Consider the following 17,246-nt stretch of genomic DNA (forward strand, 5'->3'; position numbering starts at 1 on the left):
GCACAGCTTCCAGCCTTCAGGCCTTTGCCCTTTGCTGTTCCCCCCGCCCAGTGGCCAGGCTGGCTTCCCTATTATCTACCTACGGCAGAAAGGGTTTTCCTCCCTCTCCGGGTGAGCCACACACCCCACAGTCACTCGTGCAGCAAACGAGAGAAAATACCACAGCCCATCAGGGATGTGTGGCCTTGGGTGAGTAATGCTCTGAGTAATGCTCTGAGCCCCTGTTTGCTTATCTGCAGATGGGATTCCCAAGAGAGCCCCGGAACCCACCTTTTGGATCTGCTCTGAGTAATAACTGTGGCTCCATGGAGCGAACCCTCAAATGTAGAAAGCTCAGAAAGAGCTCAAGAAGTGGATGCCGCCGCTAGCATGACTGTATTCTGCTGCTTCTCTGCAGAACGCTCGGCACTAGACCCGTGTGGCCCCGGGGATCAACCCTAACTCTGCTTCCTAGAGCCTTGGGGCCTCAGACAAAAGCTTCCCTGCTCTGAGCCTCGGGCTTCTCTGTAAAATGGGGGTAAGAGCCATTCCTACCGCTGAGGATGGGCAGAGGGAGGACACCTGCGAAGGCTCAGACACAGGTCACCCTCGCTAAGTACGGACGTTAGTGATTGGGAGTGTGAAAGGGCCCAGCATGATAACTGGCCCACTCTAGATGCAAAGTAGATGGGAACTGTTCTTCTTACGTGTATTTACTTGAAATCATTTATTATACGACCCTGCCACCACCTGCTCTTTGCTCAAAAACTCCGGCTTTGTGTCTTCCGGGCGTACACAACAGATCCCTCAAAACCAGCTGAGTGAGGGTCCGTTTTGTTTCTTTAACCTGATGCCCTGTAGGTCCCAGGTGCCTCCTTTCAAGGCCTCGGCTCAGAAATGTAACTGACAAGTCCGTTTTGTCCAGCAAGGGCTCCTTTTATTCGTTCAGGGTGGGTGTTGGAAACGCAGTGCAACTTTATAAAGTCAGGGGTGCCAGGGCAGTGAGCCTGCCAGGTGCAAAGAAGTGCAAGAAGCTTGCGGAACCTCCCAGCCCCGTGGGCGCCCTGGTTCACCTATGGCCGTGGCTGCTGGCCCCTAAGGGGGCCGGGTGGACCTCAGAACGAGATCAGGGTGCCTGCTCCGTCCGAAGCTCAGGACCACGTCCATCTGTCCTCATGTACCACAGTGTGCAAAACAACTGGAGAATATCTTCACGTGGGATCACAGAAATCAGCTCCGCTTGGTGTCTCTTGGCCTAAGAAGCATTCCGGCCGTGCAGGAAGGGTCGGGCGGTTTTGTCCTTCCAAATACCAGGGCGTCACCAGCTGCCTCTGGCCCTGCCAGCCCAGCCTTCACACTGGTGTCTCGTCTGCCACCTTCTTCAGGAGTCCAGCTGCCAGTGAGGAGTGCTGCGCGCCCTCAGAGCCCTCTGCATCACGGATTTTCAGGCGAACTTTCTGGTTGGTCCTTCTCCACTCTGAGTACAGCTGGCAGTGGTAGCGGAAGGAGACCTGCAGGGCAGCGGGGGGGGGAGGGGGGAGAGGAATGCCAGCCTCTGGTCTCCGCCCCCAGGGGAGGGAAGCTGAGCCCAGGTGGCACCTGCTTTGGCCCAAACCCGGGCCGGGCTCCTGCTTCCAGAAACAGAGACTGCATTCATACATTTCTCATTTGGACTGCATACACACACCCGTTCACTCTCCAGGGAAAACTCCCCACCAGCATTTGGGACCCTACAAAGTGCAGGGGTCAGCGGCACAGAGCAAAGAGTTCCCTTTCTGTTTGTCTTAGAGTGGGACTGAAGTGGGACAGCTTCTTGGAAGGGTTTAAATGTCACCGGGTCAGAGAACTGCCCGAACTCGGAAGCCAGCAAGAAGTCGGTGGGCCATCCAGACAAGGGAATATTAGCCAGTGCTAAAAAGAAATGACCTCTCTGGCCATGAAAAGACATGGAAGAACCTCAAATGCAGGTTACTAGGGAAAGAACCCAGTCTGGAAGGCTACACACTATCCGATTCCAACTCTGTGACATTCTGTAAGGATGAAACTATGGAGATGACACGAAGACCAGTGGTGGCAGGAGTTGGAGGGTGGGGGTCAGGGACGAACAGATGGAGCCCAGAGCACTTTTAGGGCAGTGGAATTACCATGTAGGATCCCATACTGGTGGCTACATTCATCCTCCATCTGTCCAAACCCCAGAGAAGGTACAGCACCAAGTATGAACCGTAATGGAAGCCACGGGCTCTAGAGGACAGTGATGTGTCAATGTAGGTCCCTCTATTGTAACAAAGGGGCCCCTCTGGTGACACACTGATAGTGGGGAAGGCTAGGGAGGGGGATGGGGTTGGGGATATACGAGAACTCTGTGTATCCTCTTCTCAGTTTCGCTGTGAACCTGAAACTGACCCAATATAGTCTATAAAAAAAAAATTTTTTTAAACCAGTGTCAGTGGTTCATAGTCTTTGATCAAGCAAGTTCCAAGAAGGCATTTGCACAGGTGGTGCTCAATGCACTGTTCAAAACAGCAAAAAAAAAAAAAAAAAAAGGAAGGGGAAGAAAACATAAGAAAGAATCCCGGTGTCCATCAAAAGGGATTAGTTAAATAAATACTGTACATCCAGACCATGAATAGCTGTTGGGTGGCTGCCTTTTTTTTTTAAAGGACGTTAGCAAAGTGAAAGCAAGCAGACTATGAAGCCGTAGGTATGGTTTCATGCTGTTTGCATTAAAAAAAAAAAAAAAAACTGTTAGTGGATACCCAATACTTTTTGAGAAGGGATCGCTCCCACAGCTAGACAACAGTGGTTATCCCTAAGAGGTGAGACTGGGGGGCTCCTCTCTGGGTGAGGGTCCTCATGGCTGCCAGTCCAGTCCCTCCTGAACCCAGTGGCCTTCCCTCTTCACCTCTTTGGCTTCCTGTCTGTCCGTCCTTCTCCTTCTCCTGCTCTTTCCCTCCCACTCTTCTGGGCTCGCTCTTCCCCTCATCCTCCTGCCCTCCCTCTCCCCTGACCCCAGCTGCTCCTGCTGGGCTTGCGGAAGGCCAGGCCTACGCTCGACACTGCCAGTCAGGCGCCCTCATCTTTCAGAAGCCGAGCTCACACCTGACTCATGGCTTCCCTGGTCCTTGGTTGGGCTCAGAATGTGGAGCTCCATGAGATGCCAGGAATTGCTTCCCCCCGGGCAGAGGCACAACGAGGCGGAGGCAGGCAGGGAGGCCCCCAAGCCATTGCCCAAACCCCTGGCCTGCCTACCCTAAACCAGAGACCCCCAGATGCCTCCAGCCGGCAGCCACTCACCAGCGTCCAGAGGACATAGATGGTAAACAGGGCAATGGTGAGCGCGATGAGCCCCACGGCCTCGAGCCGGCTGTGGAGCCGGAGGTGGTCCTGGGCGCCGCGCAGGCACAGCCAGCCCGAGATGGCAGCCAGCGGCGTGATGAACAGGAAGCATACCATGTCACAGCACAGCGTCCGCTTCTCCGTCCGAGGACCTGGGTCCTTCAGCCACTGCAGGGGGGTACGGGGAGGAGCTGCTGAAGTGGGCTTCATACGGCCCTCCCACGAGACCCCCAGCCTAGGGATGGGGTGCGGGAGCTCCAGGCCTTGCGTCTCTACCTGCAGATCCAGCAGGGGGATGGGTGGGTCCTGCGGGACCAGACTCCTCCCGGGTGTCTCTTCTGTCCTCTCCTTCCTTCACATACTTACTGAGCCTACAATGAGCTCCTGGTCCCTGCTAGGTGCCCCCATTGTACGGATGGGAGAAACTGAGAGCGCACAGAGGGACGGACACATTTGTGCCAGCTCACACAACTAGTCACACAACTCGTCACCCACAGAGCCAGGACTGCAAGCTGGGGAGCAGGGGGGTCTGGCTGCAGGGCCCGTGCACCCGTGGATGCTGTGCTCCACAGCCTGCCGCAGAGGAAGGGGCGAGAGAAGTGGGCTTCACTTATGGTAATTCCGGTGAACAGAACAGAAGGGTCCCTGCCCTTCTGGAGCTCCTGTGCTGGTGCAAGAGGTATGAAATGGGGTGCATGGTTGGGGAGGGGATGGCCTTGCTGAGGAGGGGACCATGAGTTTAACCGAATGAGCAAAAGCAGCCACATGAAGAACGGGGCAGGGGGTGGGGGGGAACGGCACCCCAGGCAACAGAGCAGCAAATACGGGGCCCTGATTCAGGAGTGTATGGCCTGGGCAAAGTACAGCAAGGAGGAGGCCCGTGTGGCTAGAGGGCAAGGGCAAAGGGAGAGGGGTGCTGCCTCTCCCTCACCTCACTGTTCTCCTAAATCCCACCCCCAGGGCCCCCCCACCTTCCCCCTGGGCGGGCCAGGGGCCTTTCTAAGTCAGACCCAGAGGAGTCCAGAGGGCATCCATGCAGCCAGCAGAGCTCTGGGGAGCAGTGAGGCACCACCCACACCCGAAAATGCTCATCTCAGTCCTGACCCATGCCTCTCAGGCTGAGGTCTAAGCTCCTGGGCAGAGCCCACAAAGCCCGGAGTAGCTGCCACGGTCATCTCCGGTAACTTGCTCCACTCCAGCCACACAGGCTTCATCAGGAATGCTAAACTCTTCCTGGCCTCAGGGCCTTTGCACTTGTGCACTCTGCCAGGACAGCCCTTCCCCAGGTTGGGTCCTTGGCATTACTGACTCCTCATTCTTCAGGTCTCAACTTTAGGGGTGACAGAACAGGGAGGGGGCACAGGGTCTCAGGCCTGGTTCCCCACCCCCATCTGCAGAATCTACCATAGGGGGAGGTGGTGGGGAAGGAGGTCCACTCTATAGAGAAGGATACTCCTGGGCAGTCCCCTCCTCTGGCCCTAGGCCCGTCTGCCTTCCCTCTGCCTGCTCCAACCTGGGGCTCCCCAGCATACCTCTGTGAGGGGTCGGGGCCGCTTCTCCACTGCAAACTCCGTGTGGCACAGCTCACAGTAGCTGGTGTTGGACGAGGAAAGCCACCTCTCCAGACAGCTCTTGTGAACGGCACCCAGCGTGCCAGTGCAACCACATGGAGAGAGCAGGCTCTCCCCATTTGCTCCCTCGTGGCAGATCCGGCAGAAGGGACCATCGCTAGACAAAGAGACAGAGCACATGACTAATAAGCAAGCCTCCTGCCTATGCCTGCTCCGCCACCCACTGGATCACAGGCTCAGCATTGCCCCTATGCTGCCACTTGGCAAACTCCTACTCATCCTTCAACGCCCAGCTCCAGACCTCCTTTCCTTTGTAAAGCTCTCCCAAATTCCCAAAACTGTAGCCGTGTGCTCCCTCCCTGGGTTCCTGTGGCCCATTTCTGGTCCAGGGTAATCACCTCTTATACATGCCCATCTGACGTGTGCTCCTCCTTTGCCTGCAATACTCCCTTAACTGTCCTGGGCAACCAACAATTTTTGGTCCTTGAGGACTAGAGCAGAGCTGACAACACCCCTGGTGACCTCAGGCCTGACCAGTTAGAACACCACACACCCCTGGTCACTGGGACTGATTCAGGGAAAGGCATGTGTGAAGCAATCAGAGTCACTGTGAATTAATTTCTGAAATTCTTCCCACCCCCACCCCTCCAACTCCAGAACTAGAGACAGCAAGGCTGATGTAAGTCAGGAACTGATGGCATCGTCTGGTCCCCACGTGGAGTCTGTGAATGGTGCCAAACAGAGAAAAGCAGAGCCAAGCAACAGGAAAAGACAGATTCTCAAGGACACCACCTCTGGATCTAGCCACACCTGAAGGCCACGCTACCTGGGAAACCTGTGCATCCAGGGAGAGTAGTTCCCCTGCTCTTGTTGTTTTAGCGGGGCTCAGAAGACATAACAAACGTCCACAGGAAGCCGCTTCAGGGAAGCCTCAGCCCCAGCCTGGTCTCTGGGGATACCGGGTCCTTCCTGGGGCAGCTCAGGGCAGGGGGTGTGGCCTCGGTGGGCGCAGAGGCTGTCCAGCACATGAGTCATTGTTTTCCAGACATTTCTGCCCGGAGAGTGGACTGCAGGAACACTCAAAGGAGGCAGACCAGGAGGGCTGCTTCCCAGATAACAGCAGTTTCCCCTCAGAAACTATTTTCTATCCTCTCCTCAGCGTCTCCTGCTGTGGGGCAGAGTGTGGCTGCTTTAAAGCCAAAACCACGAGGGGACCCCTCACGGCTACCTTCTGCAGTCCTCCACCAGGTCAAAGGCTGTACGGGTCTCCACCCTGATCCCACTGCGCCCCCGCCCAGAGTTAACAGGAAAGGAATCCCTGCTCCGGAAGCCAACCCCGGGAAGTAGAAGGGACGAGAACCTTGAGGAAGAGCCATGTCAGTGTAGGGTTTGTCCCAGGGAACCCTACTTTTTTTGGAAAAGCCACTTCGGAGAAAACAAAACAAAATGAAACCTGACTTCTTGCGGAGCGCTTGTTAAGGACCGGGCCCTGTTCGGAGGGCAGCATGTGGACCAATCTGTTATTCTCCCAGGGAACCTGCGAGGAAGGTGCTGTTTTGCCCTCCTTTCACGGATGGGGAAACTGAGGCACCAAGGGGTGACCCCGTGTACGTGAACTCACGCAGCTAGTAGGCTGCGAAGCCGGGGTGTGAACCCAGGACGTCTTGCTCTAGGGCCCCCTTAACAGCTATACTATGCTGCCTGTTTCAGGAGGGAGGACGAGAGAAATGGGCTTCACTCGTGAAATTCTGGCAGGTTAATAGCGCAAACGGCACCGATGAGAAGGAAATGGGCCAGGGGTGGAGATGGGGAGCCTCAGTGGGGCTGCCCAGGGCACACTCCAAGAGCAAGAGAAAGGAGAGTGTGGGCAAGGAAGCCGGCAGAAGCCACGTGGAAGAGGCAGCAGGGGAAGGGTCGGGGTTGCAGAAATGCTCTGGGAAGCTTCGAGGACGGCCTGGGCTCGCTCTGGCACTGGTGGGCAGAGCGCCAAAGGCTGAAGGATGAGAACACTTCGGGAAAACAGCAGCCTTCTCTCTGGGAGGGTGGATCTGCCCGGGTCCTCAGCCTGGGCAGGTTTGGGATGAGTGGGATCAAAACTCAGAGGGGAGGGGCCTGTGGCTGGCTCAGCCTGCAGAGGCTGTGACTCTTGATCTTGGAGTCATGAGTTCAAGCCCATGCTGGGGATAGATGACTTTAAAAAGAAAGGAGGGGCGCCTGGGTGGCTCAGTGGGTTAAAGCCTCTGCCTTCGGCTCAGGTCATGATCTCAGGGTCCTGGGATCAAGCCCCACATCGGGCTCTCTGCTCTGCAGGGAGCCTGCTTCCTCCTCTCTCTCTCTTTCTCTCTGCCTGCCTCTCTGCCTACTTGTGATCTCTATCTGTCAAATAAATAAATAAAAAATCTTTTAAAAAAATAAATAAATAAATAATTTTAAAAAATAAAAAGAAAGGAAAAAAAAAATTCAGAGGGGAGGAGCCATGAGCAAAGAGGCCAAGAAGCGGATCGAGAGGGCCTAGTGGTCTCGGGGGCATGGCTGTCCTGACCATCCGTGGGGTCACAGAGGGACTCTCTGCTCCCTGCCACTTGTCCTGTTTCTGAGGACTGCAGGACTAGTTGGTGGGACTAACAAACTTCTCCCCTTCCAACCCCAGCAGGAGCCCTAGGTTTAAGCCTCAGCAATGCTCAGGGACACAAGCAGGTATCTGCCTCCCTCTGGGCCTTGGTTTTCCCAGGTGTCAGGAGGGAGGGTGGGGAAGTGGGGATGGCACTTAGTGCCCCTCAGACACCCCATGTAGGGAGACCCTAGCTTTGGTCAGCCTCTTCCCAGGCCCCCTACCCCACCAAATGTCCCCTCGCTCCCAGCCTAGCTTACCCAGCACAGACTCTGACCTGCCTTCAAGAGCACTGACAGGAATGAGGTTATAAAACCCCACACCCCAGAGGCGGCCTAGGAGCCCCGCCATATCATCTGGGCTTGAGCAAGGCTTCCTGGAGGAAGTGACGCCCGGCAAAGACTTGGAGGGTGAATGGCAGTGAGCTCCCTCCAAAGCACTTCGAGGTCTCCCAGGGGCTTCTTTTGATGTTGGAATGAACAGCTTATGATTTAATTCTGACACAAGCCACAACACGGGTGAATCCTGATGACACAAAGCTCGGTGAAACGAGCCAGTCACAGAAAGACGAATACTGTGGACTCCCAGGAGCCACAGTATGTGAATGAGGAGTCCCATTCACAGAGACAGAGAGGCGATGGTAGGCACAGGGTGGGGGAGGGGGCGGGGAGTTCGTGCTTCAGGGCGACAGAGGTTCAGTTTGGGAAGACGAGAAAGTTCTAGAGACGGGTGGTGGGGGGTGGCTGCCCAACAGTGTGAGGTTACAGTGGCACACCTTAGATTATCTATATTTTACCACAATGAAAACACACACACACACACACACACAAAAAAAACTTGGAAAAGAACTTAGGAAAGAGATCTCAGCAGATAAACCTAATGGCAACGCCAGAACACTTGAAAAATTAAAAAAAGAAAAAGATATCCCCCAGAGTCTCATTCCCTTAGCCAAGCTGGTGGCTGTTTTAAATCCGAATGAGGGAAAACGGATTCCGATTTGTGTCTGAAATCCGAACGAGTTAAAATGGATTCAGATTCAGATTTGAAGGGTTTACTTCAAGCTCTTTTCTTTGGAAGCGATGACAGATTGGCGAACCAGGCAGGCGTAGCTCACAGGGGGTCTGGAAGGCCTGCACTGGGGCTTAACTACTTTTATCAAAGGCAGATGAGGTGGCAAACCCGTGGACAGACACCGGAGGTGGACCACACGGCAAGGGACTCTCGGAACAATGCAATGAGGAAGGTGTCCCCATCTCCAAGAGACTAGGGTAAAGTAACTTGTCCAGGGTCCCAGAAGGAGAGGGGCTGCTGGGCAGGATTTGAGCCCTGGTGCTGTGAATCCGCAGCCTGCACCGTGAATCACTCCCTTATCGTGTTTCTCCAAACTAGGAGCTGCTCCCCACGGTCTAATCTCCAGATTTCACCCAGCAACCTGGGATTTCCGCTTTTCCTGGAGAACCGGACCCGGCCAGCCCGGGCCTCTGTGTCTGCACGGCAGTTAAGACTGAGGCCCCTTTCTCTGGCTTGTTTGCCCCCCTGCGCCCTCTAGACAACTGGATTTCTGACCCCAGACCGGGAGAAAATCACTTGGCCCAGAGAGTAAAGCAAATGACAGCAAAGACCCCTGCTCGGTTGCCACTCACCTTGATGTATCCAAGGCTCGGATGACAGTTGAGAGGAGCCGACCATCCCTTGAAGTCACCTGTGCCACATACTGGGGTGGCCCGAGGCCAGTGGCCTCCACGACCTTGGAGAAGGCAGGGCTGCCAGAGCAGTCACACAGCGAGCCAGGGAGGTGGCAGCAGTCACCCGTCGTCATGGCCACAAGGAGCCCTGTGTCCTCAGGGCCCGAGGCCCATGGTCCCAGGAGCCTGGGGAGAGGCCGGCAGGGAGGTTAAGGGCAAGTTTATCAAGCCAAACACCAATTGGCATTCGAATCCAGGTCTCGGAGCCTCAGTTGCGCAATCTGTAAAACGGGGGATTCAATGGGATGCTACTTGCAACTCAGCCCAAGCCTGATGCACAGGAGGGGCCTCCTGAGAAAGGCCAGCCAGGTCCAGCCCTCAAGGCTTGGAGGCCACCCCCAGCATCACATCTCCAGACATGGTAAGAGCCCCGAACAGGTACTGAGTGCCTGCTGTGTGCCAGGCCCTCTGCTTGGGGCTTTCCTGGGCTAGAACCATGCCCGCCAACCACCTAGACACTTGTTCTCCATGGACTGGATTTCCGGGGCTGGGCTCAGAGCATGTGAGCCTGCCTTGGAGTGGGGCAGAACTGAGCTAGAAACCTGGCCGAACAGGACAGGACATCGTCTGATACCTCCTTGACTCGTCAGGCCATCAGGAAAATGGTGCAGGCTGGGTAGGGGGCTCTCAGCATCCTCTGTTCCTGCTGGAGCAGGTGCTCCAAGACGTGCCCGTGTCCTCGAGGAGAAGCAGTGGGAGATGACCAGAGACTTAGGGAGCGACCTCAAGTCTGCTCTGGGTGGGGGGCCTCAGCACTATTCTTCCCCCTACCCCCTACCTAGGGTCTGCTCCACCAAAAGGAACCCTTGGCAGCCTTCACCCCCAACCCAGAAGGAGCCAGTGAGACTTTGTGTGTTTCCCCTGAGAACTTCCTGGAAGTAACAGAGGCAACAGCAAACCTGGAGCCAGGGTCCCTGGGCTGAGCCTGTCTTATCCTCCAGCCTCTGTCTCCAAGAGCTGCAGTCCAGAGACGCCAGCAAACTCACTGAGGCAGCCCCAGGCAGATTTTACCAACCCCTGCTGGCCAAATCTGACACCTAAGCGAGAAGGGGAAACACCAGCCTAAGTGATTGACTAACTCTTTGCACCAAGGCCATCATCTGGCAATGATCAGTACCGTCTAAACAGTTCAGCCAGAAGCCTTCCTGGCCCACCGTGCCCTTCGGAGCCTCCACAATTGGGTCGTTGCCAGCCAGATAAGCCGATAACAGCCCCGAGGCAGGAGAAGCAGGGAGGAAGACTGCATGGCCCAGATAACATCCCTGGGGCAGCAGTGGCAGGAGCCTGGCGTGTTGTGTACGCAGCTGTCCCTCCCGAGGAACTTCCGGCTCAGAGGTCAACAGGGAAGCCTCTGGGCTCTCCAAAAGAATGCATGAAGTGGGGACTCCATTCTTCCCACCCCCCAAGCATCAGCCTTAACCTTCCTGTAGGGAATTGGGCGCTCCAAGGATCATCACAGCTCCTATATATTAAGTTCTGCCATTTCTCTTCCTGGGAGTTGGGGAGGGAACTCATCAGTAAATCTGCTAAAGCAAGGACTGAAAATCACCAGAATTACGACAGCAACCACAGTTCGTTAAAGACTACCGCAGGCTGGGTATGAGAAGCTCGCTGAATGCTAAACTCTAAACACTTGCCCTAAGTGTCCCCTTCAAAGACCACCTGCCCGGAGAGGCCCTCTTCCATGACCACACTGGCCAAAGTGCCATTGGTGACCACATTATTGTGTTCATGGAATGTGCCCCTCCCTGGAGCGCTCTTATTTCTTCACTCTCGGTGAGCTCTGGGAAGGGGGGACCGGGTTGGACGTGCCCTCTGCCGTCGCTGGCACAAAGTTGTTGCATTTCATTTCTCAGCCCCTACTCTCTGTAAGAGCAAGAGGGGAGAAGAACCCTCCTGACCCCCACGCCTTGGTCTTCCGGGGCCCGTGGTGTGAATCAGGGATGTCTGGAGGCCAGAGGTTTGCGCAAACCACAGAAGCTGGGGCTTGAAGGGAGCCGGACTCAAGGCTGGACTCAGCTCTGGGGCTGCTGGGCTGGGCGAGTGAGCCGATGCCTCAAGTGAACTTGGCACAGTGCCTGGGGGATATATTTCACTGAGTCTTCACAACTAATCTATGACATAAGTCTAATAATTACCCCCATTTGACGGGTGAGGAGACCGGGGCTCAGAGAGGGGCAGCTACTTGCCCAAGATCACACCACAAAGAAGGGACCGTAGCAAGATCTGAACTTAGTCCAGCAAGTGGCTCTGGGACTCCAAAGACCTGGATTCTTTCAAGTCTTGACTCTGTCACTGATGCTGTGTGTCCAGGGACAAGCCACTTTGCCTCTCTGGGCCTCATCCTTCTCTTTTGTCAAGTAAGTTAAGATAGAGCTGGTGGACTGTGCTGAAGGACTTCTTGAGAAGGAACCCCGAGGCTCAATTCCTCCAGCAAAGCTTGTCCTTGTCTAGGCCCACGGAAGGTGGGTGTGGGGGTCGCTGGGGAAATGCAACCTGCTCGGCCTCCTTTCCCTCAGGGCAAGAAACTATAGGGAGAGGAGTCAGAGGGCCCTAACGGTGCCCAGTCCCGCCAACTGCTTCACTCTCTGGGCCTCAGTTTTCTCATCTGTAAAATGGAGGTCATAACAATACCCAGCTTATTCACCCCTAATTACTAAGAAGTCAGTAAATATTAGCTCTTCTTCATGATTATTGTCATCAGCTCACAGAGCTATTAGAGGGTTTGAGGACACAAGCCACAGCCAGTGCTTGGCACACAGTAAGTGCACAGTAAATGCTGCTATTATTTTTAGAAAAAATGTGGAGCCTGTGAAATGCATTCATTCCTCTTCGCTCACCGAAGAGAGCTCCTGGGTGTCCTTCAGTCCCTGCGTGGCCCTGCGCTGGAGGCCAGGTTGAAGCCCAGCTCTGCCCTCTTTTGCTGTATGGCCTCAAGGGAAAAGACCTCTGTGCCTCGATTTCTTCATTTGTGTAACAGGGAACACTTCTAGTACTTCCACCTATTATGGTCCCTAGAAGACTAAATAAACGAATCGTATAAATTCTGGCTCCCCTGGTCTGAGCACCCACTAACAGCCAAGCAGTCCGCTAAGCAAGTCCTTTGTAGACAGTACCGGAGTCATTATAATATTTACTATCTTCCCGGCAGAGCCGCGCTGGGAAGGAGGTTGGGGAAGACGCTTACGGACAGCCTCCTGTGTGCGAGGGTCTTTCCTCACCCGCCACCTTCTGAATTCTCCCAACAAGCCCCATCGGGTTGGCGCTGGGATGACCCGGTTTCACAGAGGGGGAAACCGAGGCTCAGAGAGCACCTACTGTGTGCCGGGCCTCGGGGACCTCCCGCCGTGCTGCGATTTCCCCCGTTCCGGGGAAGGCTGAGGCCGAGGGTCTGAGCCTGATCGTCCCGCTCGAGAGCCAGGTTCGGGCCTCGAACCCCGGGCCGGCCCGCGGACCCGAGCTCCCCCCGACCCGCCCGTGCCTACCTGACCCGCGGCCGGGCCGGGCGGCCGCGCAGGCCCCTCCTCTAGCCCCGGCCCGGGTCCCGGCCCGGCCGGTCCCGTCAGCGCCGCTAGCTCCGCTCCGGCCGGCACCTGCGTCCGGACACCGCCCGCCGAGCCGACGGTGCCACGGACCAATGCCTACTGCCCCTCGCCCGCACTAGCCAATCCCCATGCACGTCCCGCCCTGGAAGGCGGGGCCGGAGGCGACAGGGACGTCCTGGGCCGCACAGGCCCCGCGGCGCCGCAGCTGCGGGCTCCGCCCCCGCCGCGTCTTAACTCCGCCCCCAGCTCCGGCTCCACCCCCAACCCTGACTCCGCCCCATCCCGGCAGGGGGCGCGAGCGGGGTTGGTGGCGCCACCTGCCGACGACCAGTGCTAGCTAACCGTTACAGACTTGAACGTGACACCCAGCTAAGGGATTTGTAAGTGTTCATCGCCTCCCTTATGCTCTCATTAATTCTGAGAGGGGAATAGAGAGGAACCGTATGATCACACTTTACAGAGGGGAAAAGGATAGGTTAACGAGAGGTTAGGTGGCGTGGAAAAGCCTGAAGCTAACGCCACTCATCATTCACTTGCTCATTCATTCATGCAGTAAGTTCATTCACTAGGTGTAGTAAACATCAGTAAGAGGCTTGTTCTGGGGGCACCTGGGTGGCTCAGTGGGTTAAAGCCTCTGCCTTCGGCTCAGGTCATGATCTCAGGATCCTGGGATCAAGCCCCGCATCGGGATCTCTGCTCAGCAGGAACCTGCTTCCTCCTCTCTCTCTGCCTGCCTCTCTGCCTAGTTGTGATCTCTGTCAAATGAATAAACAAAATCTTTAAAAAAAAAAAAAAAAGAGAGAGAGAGACTTGTTATGAGGCAGCCACTGTCCTAGGCTCTGGGGACACAGGGTTAAGACAAATATTGTTGCCTTAATCTAAGGAATTAACCAATTGTGTAATTAATTATTAATGACAAAAATGATAAATTGTATTAAGTGTGGGGAGGACATATCATGGAATAATTTGGAAAGTCCAAAAATACTTCCTTTAGGATGAAGCAATTGAACTAACAACTGACACAGAATAGAGGTGAACTAAGAGAAAAGAGGGTAGAAGAATCCTAGGCAGAGAGTTCAGATACATGCAGAGTCCAAGGTAAGATGGAGAATTGCCTCAGTACTCCTCTCCCCTCCTGCCCTCCCTCTATGGAATATATAGAGCAATTCAGTTACCTCAGTTACATTCTGTTGTGTTGTACTAGCTTTATTTTTCAAAAGTGAAAAGATAAATCATAACATTGTTTAAAAGGTTAGCAGAAGTAGAGGAAGGGGACAGATATACAAGTTAGACTTGTAAAAACATACCTTGTTTTATATATTTGGCTTTACAACCACGTAAAATATGGTATATAATTATAAAACAAAGTTTAAAATGTATAGATAGCCCTAAAAATGAAAATAAAACAAAGGAACTTCTGTATCCAGTTGGTGACAAAACAACAGAGAGATGAACGCCTAGTGATTTCAACAATTTGACCCTACATACCACTACTATATTGTTAATGATGATGTTGCGATTGTTATCCTGAGCCTGTTGCATATTTAGTATGGGATAAAGCAAAAGCAAAGAAGTACTTATGATGTCAAAGACTGGGATTTTAAGAGGGAGTGAAGGAGATACAGATATACAGTTGATTATGTTAGTAAAAACCCTGTATCCTTGATCTTGAATCGGGAGTGTCATAGTATATTTTATCTTTGCAAGAGAGCAAATATTTCCTAGCTCTGTCCCCTGAAAAGATCTGAAACAAAGACTGACTTTGTTGCCATCAGCACTCCTTAAGCCCAGATCATAGTCTCTAAATATCATAGTCTCTAAATATCACTTCCAGTTGAATGAACCAGGGAACTTTGGGGAAATATCTGATTCTGGGTCTGGGGCAGGAAATGTACAAGATGAACCTGGCACAGTATGATACACCAGAAAGCACAGGTGTTCTCCAAGACATTATTACCTAGTAATGGGAGTCAACTAAAAAAAGCTCTCACTGGCCACAAGTGGGAAAATTGGCCCTTCAGTAAGAGTAATGACTACAGTAGATCCGAAGACATTGGGGTGCCTGGGTGGCTCAGTCGTTAAGCCTCTGCCTTTGGCTCTGGTCCTGGTCCCAGGGTCCTGGGATCAAGCTCCACATCGGGGTCCCCACTCAGCTGGAAGCCTGCTTCTCCCTCTCCCACTCCCCTTGGTTATATTCCCTCTCTCACTGTCTCTATTAAATAAATTAAAAAAAAATCTTCAAAGACAGCAAATGTTTAAATCCATTTACTTGAGGGGAGCCTGGCTGGCTCAGCCAGTAGAGACTATGAATCTTGATCTCGGGGTTCTAAGTTCGAGACCCACATTAGGTAGAGAGATTCCTTAAAATAAATAAATTAAATAAATAAATAAATCAAACCTTAAAAAGTATCTATTTACCTGGGTTTTGGGTTTTTTTCTCTCTCTCTCTCTCTCTTTTAATACTTTTGGAAGGAAGGAGGGAGGGAGGAAGGGAAGGAGGGAAGGAAAAACAACGAACAAGTGGGGAGGAGGATCAGAAGAGAGAGGGAGAAGCACACTCTCTGCTGAGCAGAGAGTCCAATGCAGAGCTCGATCCCAGGACCCTGAGATCACAACCTGAGCTGAAGGCAGATGCCCAAGAGACCGAGCCACCCAAGTGCACCTATTTACTGGGGTTTTAAAAAATTCTTAAAATAGGGCAGCTGGGTGGCTGTCGTTAAATGTCTGCCTTTGGCTCAGGTCATGGTCCCAGGGTCCTGGGATCGAGCCCCCTGTTGGGCCCCCCGCTCAGTGGGGAGCCTGCTTATCCCTCTCCCACTCCCCCTGCTTGTATTCCCTCTCTCTCTGTCTTCTCTCCCTCTGTCAAATAAATAAATAAATAAAATCCTTTAAAAAAATCTTAAAATAACATTGGGGCGCTTGGCTTACTCTGTGAGTAGAACATATCACTCTTGATCTTGGGTTGTGAGTTCAAGTCCCACATTGGGCATAGAGATTACTTTTTATTTATTTATTTATTTATTTTTTAAGATGTTATTTATTTATCCGAGAGAGAGAGAGATCACAAGTAGGCAGAGAGGCAGGCAGAGAGAGAGGAGGAAGCAGGCTCCCTGCTGAGCAAAGAGCCCAATGTGGGGCTCGATCCCAGGACCCTGAGATCATGACCTGAGCCGAAGGCAGAAGCTCAACCCACTGAGCCACCCAGGTGCCCCTAGAGCTTACTTTTAAAAAAAATGTCAAATTTACATCATAAAAGTTGCAGAAGTAATACAAAGAGCTCTCGTAGACTCTTTGCCCAGATTGCCCAATTGTTAGCATTTCTGAATCCTTTATTTTTATTAAAAAAAATTTTTTTTGAATCTTTAAGAAGGCTCCACACCAATGTAGGGCTCGAACTCACAACCCTAAGAGTCACAGGCTCTATGGAGTGAGCTGCCAGGCATCCCAAATCCTTTACTTTTTTAATTTATTTTTTTTTAAGATTTATTTATTTGTCAGAGAAAGAAAGGAGCACAAGCAGGGAGAGCAGCAGGCAGAGGGAGAGGGAGAAGCACACTACCCATCGAGCAGGGAGCCTGACACTGGGCTCCATCCCAGGACTCTGGGATCATGACCTCAGCTGAAGGTGGACACTTAACTGACTGAGCCATCCAAGAGTCCCCCTTTATATTTTTTAATATTGTCTTAAGTTTATTTATTTCTTATTTTATTTTATTTCTTTAAGTAATCTCTACCCCTCCCCTCCATGTAGGGCTTGAACTCATGACTCCGAGATCAGAGTTGCATGCTCTGCTGACTAAGCCAGCCAGGTACCCCTTTAGTGTCTATTTTTCTTTGTTTCTCAGTGTTATGTTTCTCAAGTATAAGCACGCTTGTCCACATCATCACAGTACCACTTTCAAAACCAGGAAATTAACATTGATCCCCTATTACCATGTAATTCCCAAAGCCCATTCAAAGTTTCCAACAGAGTCCTTTAAAGCTCCGACATCCATTCCAGATCACACTTTGTGTTTTTCTACCCCCAGTGTCATTCATGCTGCAATAGTTCTTCCATCTTTGTCTTTCATGACCTTGATAGTTTTGAAGAGTATGAGCTAGTTACTTTTTAGAAAGTTCCTCAGTTTATGTTTGTCTAATATTTTTTAGGATTTGTGCATTTGGAACAGGAACTGCAGAAGCGATAAAGTGTTCCCAGTGCATATGTTAGGAAGCATAGAATGTTGATTTTTTCCATTACTGAGTATGCCAGCCTGGTTAAAAATTGTCTGCCAGGTCTCCAGCCTGAGATAGCATGTTGCACTTGTCAATAGTGCTTTATGGGAAAATACTTTGAAATTGATTGGATATCTGGTTCCTCAACAAATCTCCTGGTAGGTTTATTTTTTATTTTTTATTTTTTTAAAGATTTTATTTATTTATTTGATACAGAGAGAGAGAGAGAAATCACAAGTAG

The 17,246-nt window shown here is 52.5% G+C and overlaps 1 protein-coding gene across 3 annotated transcripts; it reads right to left on the bottom strand.

Moving 5' to 3' along the window:
• Window positions 1-894: 894 nt before the first annotated feature.
• MARCHF2 (membrane associated ring-CH-type finger 2) lies at window positions 895-12,849 on the bottom strand. Of its 3 annotated transcripts, none has more exons than XM_032883807.1 (5): window positions 12,731-12,849; window positions 9,144-9,371; window positions 4,851-5,046; window positions 3,277-3,486; window positions 895-1,490 (listed from the first exon to the last, which is right to left on the bottom strand). In XM_032883807.1, the coding sequence occupies exons 2-5, from the start codon at window positions 9,317-9,319 to the stop codon at window positions 1,332-1,334; spliced, it is 741 nt and encodes a 246-aa protein (XP_032739698.1). In that variant the 5' UTR covers window positions 9,320-9,371; window positions 12,731-12,849; the 3' UTR covers window positions 895-1,331. The 3 variants fall into 3 exon arrangements, with proteins under 3 accessions (XP_032739698.1, XP_032739699.1, XP_032739700.1); XM_032883808.1 differs by lacking the exon at window positions 12,731-12,849 and adding an exon at window positions 12,383-12,500; XM_032883809.1 differs by lacking the exon at window positions 12,731-12,849 and adding an exon at window positions 12,383-12,482 and having other exon boundaries at window positions 9,144-9,383.
• Window positions 12,850-17,246: the final 4,397 nt, after the last annotated feature.

This window comes from Lontra canadensis, unplaced genomic scaffold, assembly GCF_010015895.1.
Source record: "Lontra canadensis isolate GAN:19392208 unplaced genomic scaffold, GSC_riverotter_1.0 scaffold88, whole genome shotgun sequence".
Taxonomy (NCBI): domain Eukaryota; kingdom Metazoa; phylum Chordata; class Mammalia; order Carnivora; family Mustelidae; genus Lontra; species Lontra canadensis.